General features: G+C 37.7%; 1 protein-coding gene across 1 annotated transcript; it reads right to left on the reverse strand.

Moving 5' to 3' along the window:
* Positions 1 to 1,490: 1,490 nt before the first annotated feature.
* LOC131677517 (uncharacterized) lies at positions 1,491 to 8,134 on the reverse strand. The gene is made up of 2 exons (XM_058957416.1): positions 7,310 to 8,134; positions 1,491 to 4,808 (listed from the first exon to the last, which is right to left on the reverse strand). Exons 1-2 carry the CDS (start codon positions 7,782 to 7,784, stop codon positions 4,762 to 4,764), a joined length of 522 nt encoding a protein of 173 aa, XP_058813399.1. The 5' UTR covers positions 7,785 to 8,134; the 3' UTR covers positions 1,491 to 4,761.
* Positions 8,135 to 8,495: the final 361 nt, after the last annotated feature.

The raw sequence follows: 8,495 nt of genomic DNA on the forward strand, positions 1-8,495 counted from the left end.
ACCACAGTTCTTCCCCCTTTAGTCCAAATTATTGTACATCGATAATGGCGAAACTTCACTGCCATATATATAATTTAATTCACGGAAAAACTTAACTACCGTTACGATTCAGAAAACGACAAAACTTTACTGCCGCAAAACTAATATTTTCTTTTTTACATTTCTTATAAAAGAAATGTATAGAATTCGCTCAAACTTTCAAGACTTTTTCCGAGGCCCGGAGGGCCGAGTCTTATATACCAATCGACTCAGCTCGACGATTTGGGACAATGTCTGTGTGTGTGTGTGTGTGTGTCTGTGTGTGTGTGTATGTAACGGACAAATTCTCATTCGTGTTTCTCAGCAATGGCTGAACCGATCTTATCCAAACCAATTTTAAATGAAAGAACTAAAAAACAGTATGAACGCTATTAATTTGTTTTTGATTTTGATGTTTAGTTTTTAAGATATGAATGTTTGAATGCGTAAAAATGGCGTTTTTTGCAGTTTTTTTAGATTATCTGCCGGAATTGACAATACAGATTACCAATTTATATGTTTTTAGACAGCTTCAACGAATACCTTTCGAACAAGCTATAGACTGTTGAAATCGGACTATTATCAAAAGAGATATTTAACATTAAATGCGGACGAAAGATTTTTATCATTTCCCATTGCCAGAAATATGACCAAAAACATGTAATCTATTATTAACGCCAAAACGGCTTATTTTAGGTCAATTGTATCTTCGGAGAATTTAATGGAGGTAATATGCCCTTTCTTTTGGTATTGTGCTTTTGCTAATTAATCTCCCTATGAGTGAGATATTTTCACAAATTTTCTTGGAAGTGATTATATCGAAATGATGCCTTCAGCAAATTTGTAGCTCTTACTTTTGCGAATAACTTTACTGAAGATTTTAAATATCTATTTTGAATACTTTAAAAGTTATGGCTTGTTGTTTGTGGATTACTCTTCGTCGCCTATTTATTGTTCAATATAGTAATAATCCATTGAAATAAGCCAAACATTATTTCGATAAATCGAATTTTGTATTTCATTTTTCTATCTACAACCGCTAGAAATAATCACCGAACATTTCCAAGTTGTCTGGAAGGAACTTGATAACTTATCAGTGCAAAAATGTTCATTTGTGCGAACCTTCTGACTGCAATTTTTCTAACTTATAACCATCGGATCGATCTGAAACCTTTCGGAAAATGAAAAGCGAAATAAATAACTCCAAGCAACGGCGTAGCCAAGAGAAGGTTTTGGGGTTTAACACCATACAGCATCCCCCCACCACACCAAAAAAAAATATTGGATTGGAGTTGAAAATTTATTGATGCTGACTGATTTAATTCAATATTACAATAACAATTATCTGATCCGTAGATTGATAACCTGTTGTTGTAAACATCATGAGGACTTTTGATAAATTGTCGGAATGGGGTCCTGATATGTAACTGATCTATTGGTCTTGATTTCACAGTTGTCTAATAGCATCAATATCAAATTCCTGCCTGAAAACATTCCAATAGAAAATTCCAGAGTTCTGTAATCAATCATAATCCTCAGATTTATTTTCAAATTTTCAGCTTTTTTCCTACACAATATTACGAAAGCTTATTAAACAATTTTTCCTAATAAGTTTGTGAAAATTATAAACTATTTGAAATTTTTTAATAGTTTTATTTTTTATTCAACCGTGATTTTTTAATAAATAGTGACCATCGCTTCACAACTTAGTCTATTTTTCATGGCTTGCGGTGAGCACGATCTCTCGAATTGCTGAACTGAAAATTTTGGAATAGAAATTAATTTTTAGTATTCTTTACAGACCCGCTGGTGCCCTAAGACGATTTCGCTAGATTTTTAGAGCACTGTGCACTAGACTGCCCAGAAAAATGATGAATTTTTGAAAACTCAATCGGCCCACCCCTGAGTCGATTCCTAGTCCCACCAGGAGTACTTGTACCAAATTTGAAGCAAATCGGACAAGTCTAACTACCGGACCAACGTGCCTGAAGTTTATATTGGATTTTTCAACAATTTACATGAAGAAAACTCACTAGCTCGTATTTTCGCCACTAGGGGGCACTGTATACATCGTATTATCACTGTAAGTGAAAATAAGAAAGATATTTTAATTATCTACAACTTAGTCGAAGGCTGCTAGTAAATCCGGCTATGTTAAAAGAAGTTATTAAACTTTTAACGAAGTGATGTCTGAGTCAGTTTTGCATGGGGCCTAGCAGTGCATGGTTGTGTATCAGTACTCGAGTCCCGCGAACTATATATTTTTGTGAAATAATGGTTAGATTTAGCCGAATAGTATGTTTACAAGAATTATAGTAAATAATACGAGTTATGTTTTGGTTAGAAAATTTTAGTTCCACCTGTGACCGCATAGAGGGCGCCACTACTAACTTTGCATAAAAGATAGATAGAGTATCAAGATGTTCAGAAGAAATACTGAAAAATGCCTGTTCTATAACTTTGTAGAAGACACCAAATTTCTATCTCTCTCCGTTGAAAAGTTAGTGTTGGCGCCCTCTATGCGGTAACAGGTGGAACTAAAATTTTCTAATCAAAGCATGACTCGTATTATTTACTATAATTCTTGTAAACATACCATTGAGCTAAACCTAACGATTATTTCACAAAAATGTTTAGTTCGTGTGAATCGAGTACTGATACACAACCATGCACTATTAGGCCCCATGCAAAACTGACTCAGACATCACTTCGTTAAAAGTTTAATAACTTCTTTTAACAAAGTCGGATTTACTTGCAGTCTTCGACTAAGTTGTAGACAATTCAATTATCCTTCTTATTTTCACTTACAGTGATAATACGATGCATACAGTGCCACCTAGCGGCGAAAATGCGTGCTAGTGGGTTTTCTCCATGTATATTGAAAATTCCCATACAAACTTCAGGCCCGTTGGTCCGGTAGTTAGACTTGTCCGATTTGCTTCAAATTAGGTACAAGTACTCCTGGTGGGACTAGGAATCGACGCAGAGGTGGGCCGATAGGGGTCATTTTTTTCCTGTCACCCTACTGTGCACCCAGTGCATTAACGCAAGTGACGGAAGGTTATCGAAAAGTTTCGTGAAAATGAAAATTCCAGTAATGATGATGATTTTCCCAAACGGTTCGTTTTCGTGAGGTTTTTATTTGTTCTTTTGCATTAGGATTAGCGATAATAATTCAAATCAAGAATACTACTGGGAAGTCACCTTTAGAAAAAGTCGATGTCGAAGTAAAATTTGAAACTATGCACGCATGTACTTCAGAGATAGCGTGATATCAGGAGTTGCGATTTCATTTCAACGCTTTTTTTGTGAAAAGGGCGATACTTACAAATGTAAACATAGGGCTTTTTTTCGTACATGCGAATGAGGGCTTTGAAACGCAACAAATTAACCTAAAAATTTGGATTCTACGATACTGCTTTCTTAAACTACAGCAAAAAATATAACAGGCGAAACTGTATTTTTGTTTGTTTATTTAAAGTTTCGCCCTCCACGCTCCATGCAAACAAACAGGGCGATACTTTTTTTGCTAGCAGTTTAGAGGCGAAACTGTTATTTTCGTATTTTTTAGGATTATCAAGCTGATACCAGCTGTAAATAGTAACAATGATCTCTATTGAAAAAACACGGACGAAATCGGTGGTGTAAAACGGTAGTTATTGTAAAAAAAACGTAAGGGCGATACTTCAATGCTGATGGATGGGACCGAAAAAGTAAACAATCGCCAAAGGGGCGATACTATCATTTTGTCAATTTCAATAGCAAAAACAAATTTTAATTTAATAATTTCAAATACTTTATGAAGTTTTGGGTTTCGATCACTGAATCATGCAATCTAGGATGCAAAAAATACAATAGTTCTCAAATAGGAAATGAAACCAAGTCTGGAACTATTCACTGTTGATTTTCTTTGAATGGTATCACTGCTAGTATCGTCCTTTTCAAGAAAAAGCGTTAATTTCTTAGTTCTCAGTCGCGTTGGAAATTTGAGTAAAATATAAACTTCAAATCGATTAAAAAAAAATTCGTTTTTTTTGTTTCAGTACAATATATAACCCCTTTAGGAAAATTCAGTTTTCCCACCACAATATAGATATTTTATTAACAGAGCATCAACAATAATTCGTTGGTATGTCTATTTTATGGGCCATTTTTTCGCTTTCCCACTGATTTGGTTTGAGATTTCTAGCACTGATGTTGTCCTATGCTGATTTGAGCGATTCTCTGAGTCCTGCCACTATCCCATGTAGTATGTGTTATCAAAAACATTGCGAAGTATCAAGTTCTAAATGCTCTCAAACGATATAATATCCGAAGAGTGATAAGAGTTATAAGAAATGTCTCATCACACTGTTAGGTGGATTAAACACGTTTTTATTGAAGTAAACGAAATCAGGATCTTCTAGACGACGCTTCGTCCTATTCGAACGACGCAAACAAATAGGTTCACGGCTTAAACTCGCTGATGGATTCGTACACTGTAGCGCAGACGTGCCTTCCTGGGGGTCCACTACCCTGTTGCCAGGCGGTAAACTATTTCTCTCCGAATCACCATCGTCCGAATCACAAACCATTGGTTGATCGTTAGGTGAACCTCTATAAATGAATGAATCTGCTGCGAAACCATAAAAATCGCTAGCTTCGTCGTCAATGTCCTCTTGCTGATCATCCTCCCCCCTTCTTTTTCGTGTTGGGCTGCTCGCAAAAATTAAAGCTCGGCCCTTCTTGCGAGTGCCAAATAATTTAAGCTGATTGCGGTGCGCCAGGTACACCCGACCTCCAACGGAAACCTGAAATGTATTTAGAGAAATACGTCTTAAAAATTTAGCTTCAAGCCATCGTCTAATATCGGTTGCTCTAAAATTTTTATAATAAATTAAATCCCCTGGGCGCAAAGAGTCAATCCAATCCCGGGTTCGATGTTGTACTTTGGTGTCATCGTTATGTACAGGCATATTCACAACTTTCTGCTTCGTCATATTATTCCTAAAACTATTTCTAGGGTGGATTAAATCCAACAACGTCTTAGGCTTAAAACTAAACAGCCTATTGGACGGAAACGAACCATCTTCCAAACATGTGTTCCTGTAACTAAACAAAAAGTACGAAACTAAGTCTTCCGTACTCGATCCTGCCATTTCCGGATCCAACAAAAATTTCTTCAAACCTTCTTTCACCAATCTTACCATACGCTCAGCTTGTCCATTACTTGATGGGTTATATGGTGGACTTTTCATCACTTGTATGCTGTGCTTCTGAAAGAAATCAATTAATTCTTTAGAATTAAATGGAGGCCCACCGTCCGTAACAATTACGTCCGGTAACCCAAACCTCGCAAAAACGCTGATAAACTTTGACTTTACCCTCCTGGCTTCAGTACCAAATTTCATGTACTCTACTTCAAGCCATTTTGAAAAACTGTCAACAATCACCAGGAAGGTTTTCTTGTCGAAATGAAAAAAATCCGCATGAATGCGACTAAACGGTTTTGTTGTAGGAATCCAGTTAGAGTGAGGAACTGGCTTAGAGACAGCATTCATTTGGCAACACACGCTGCATGATTTGACAAAATTTTCTATGTCACTATTCATGCCATACCAATAAACTACCTTTCTTGCCATCTGCTTGATCATAGTTATTCCGGAATGGTTTTTGTGTAAGAGCTTCAGGATCTGCTTTTGTAAACTTGCAGGTATAACGACACGATCCTGATACAACAAACACCCTTCTATTACTTCCAAATCCTGGTGTTGTGCGTAAACATCTAACAACTTACGATCCATCTTCTGTGGCCAACCATGTTTCATGTAATAAACTATCTGTTGCAAAAACTTGTCTTTTTTTGCTTCATTTGCAATCAAAACATGATCCACCGGGAAGTCATCGGAAACATTTATACTTTTGATGAATTCTCTTTGTAAAGAAGCTGGTACATTTTCAGGCAGAGGAAATCGTGAGCAAAAATCTGCATTGCCCATTTTCGTTGACGGTCTGTAAACAATGTCAAAATCATAGATATTTAGTTCAAGTATATATCGCTGCAGACGTGTCACAAACAACGTATTCTTGCCTTCTTTGCCAAAAATACCAATCAAAGGCTTGTGGTCAGTATACACAGTAAACTTCTTGCCAAACAGAAATTTGTGAAACTTTTTAATGGTGCTCACAACTGCTAAAGCTTCCAAGTGCAAAATTGGGTAGGATTTTTGGGCATTCGTTAAACTGAAGGAGGTAAAACTTATTGGCCTCTCTTCTCCTTTGATTTGGTGTGCGATTACTCCTCCTAAACCATAGCTGCTAGCATCCGTTATAACGACAACGGGCATACTAGGATCATAAAACTCTAAAAGCTTTGGGCTCAACAAAGCTTGCTTACAGTCTTGAAAAACTCTGCTACATTCAGAGTTCCAGAAAAACTTGACATCTTTTCTGAGTAGATGATACAAACAGTAAAGGCGGGCGGACAGATTGGGCAGAAATTTACCGTAGTAGTTAACTAAACCCAAAAATGCCTTCAGTTCAGAAACGTTATTTGGAACCTTGGCTTTCCGAATTGTCTCGACCTTTTCCGGAGATGGTAACAAACCTCTGTCACTCAAAACATGACCCAGAAATGGCAAACTTGAAACAAACCACTTGCATTTTTGCAAATTAACTTTAATGTTAACTTTAGACAAACGCTCCAAAACCAAATTAAGCTTTCGTTCACAGTCGGCTTTGTCCTTGCCTGCTATTAAAACATCATCTAAATAACAGCAAACTCCATCGATACCTTTCAAAACTTGATCCATGATCCGTTGAAATATAGCTGCACTAGAAGAAGCACCTTGTGGCAAACGATTATAAGTAAACAAACCTTTGATTGTATTAATCGCCATTATTTTTCTGGATCGTCTTGACAATAATAATTGTGTGTACGCACCGGCCAGATCTAAAGAACAAAAAACTTTGGTACCAGCCAATGAGGCAAACAAATCTTGTGTTAGTGGGAGAGGGTAAGTATCGGGAATCAAAACTTTATTGATGGAAACTTTACAATCAATGACCATCCTAATACCACCGTCTTTTTTCACCACAACTATTACCGGAGATGCCCATTCACTTGCATCTATTCGCGTTATGACGCCATCTTTTTCTAAACTATCTAAATGTTCCAAAACTTTGTCCTTTAACCTGAAAGGAACGTCATAAGCACGTTTAAATATCGGCGTATGCTCTTTTAGAACTAGATCAGCCTCAAACCCATTTATTGGCGTTGATAAAGACTTATCAAAAACATTGGCAAACTTACTTTGTATCTCTGCAACGATCTGATCTGGTGAAACCGACAGTTGATTAATATTGTTTCCGAAAGCCTTCCTCCAATCTGGAACAAACACATCCAACCAATCTCGTCCCAGTAATGGAGTGAAACCGCTGCCGTTTCGCAAAACAATTAGGTCAACAGTCTTTGTGCGTCCATTCAGCTCGACCTTAACCTCAATCTGTCCTTCAACCTTCAAACGGCTTCCATTGATCACTGCTAACTTCTTGTCGCATCTTTGTAGCGGAATATGATCGAAATCTCCCTCGTACATCTCCAAACTGATTACGGAAACTGCAGCGCCACAATCAACTTCCATTTTCAACCTCAAACCGTCAACATAAACATTGCGAAAACATGGTTCGTTAATTCTGTTGATCGATGAGATTAGCATACAATCCATCTCGTCATCCGAAACAGATCTGTTTAAACGACGTCTCAAACTTTTCTGATACTCAGTCATCTTGGGCTTTTCTGCAGGAGAATCGACAAACTTGACCGTCTTACTCTTGTTCTTCAAGTCATAACAAAAACGACGCGTGTGACCTTTTCTACGACAGAAGTTGCAAAACAAGGTCTTTGTCCTGGGTGAAGAACGGTTCCTGCGATCAAATGAATCAGAACGGCTTCTGCTTCTCTTTCTAGCCGGCTCTCGACTTCTTCCCCGTGAGCGATCTCGGGAAACTTCGAAGCTGTCACGCCTTCCTAATCTGTTCAAAACGCTTACACGATTGGAATCGCCAGAGATCAGTTTAGCTCTCGCTCCTGCTAATTCTCTGTTTACGATGAGTTTCTCCGCTTTAGCCAGCGTTAAATCCTCTTCATCGAATAAACGCTGCTGCAAATCCTTGTCGCTAATACCGCAAACCAATTTATCGCGAATCGCCATGTCCTTAAACTATCCGAAATGACACATCTCTGCCTGGAGCTTGACAGAGAGTATAAAATCTTCCGCGCTCTCACTCGGACCTTGGACACGTTGGTAAAACTTGTAACGTTGAATCAAATCACTTTCCGTTTTATCATACCGCTTCCTGAGAGCGCCCGTAATTTCCTTGAAAGACACGGTCTTTAAATCCCTTCCGGGAAAAAGAAGCTTCAGCTCACTGTACACTTCTCTACTGCAAGTAGCCAAAAACGACACTTTTTGATCTTCCTCACTGGTCACTTTATG

Source organism: Topomyia yanbarensis, chromosome 1, assembly GCF_030247195.1.
Source record: "Topomyia yanbarensis strain Yona2022 chromosome 1, ASM3024719v1, whole genome shotgun sequence".
Classification (NCBI taxonomy): Eukaryota; Metazoa; Arthropoda; class Insecta; order Diptera; family Culicidae; genus Topomyia; species Topomyia yanbarensis.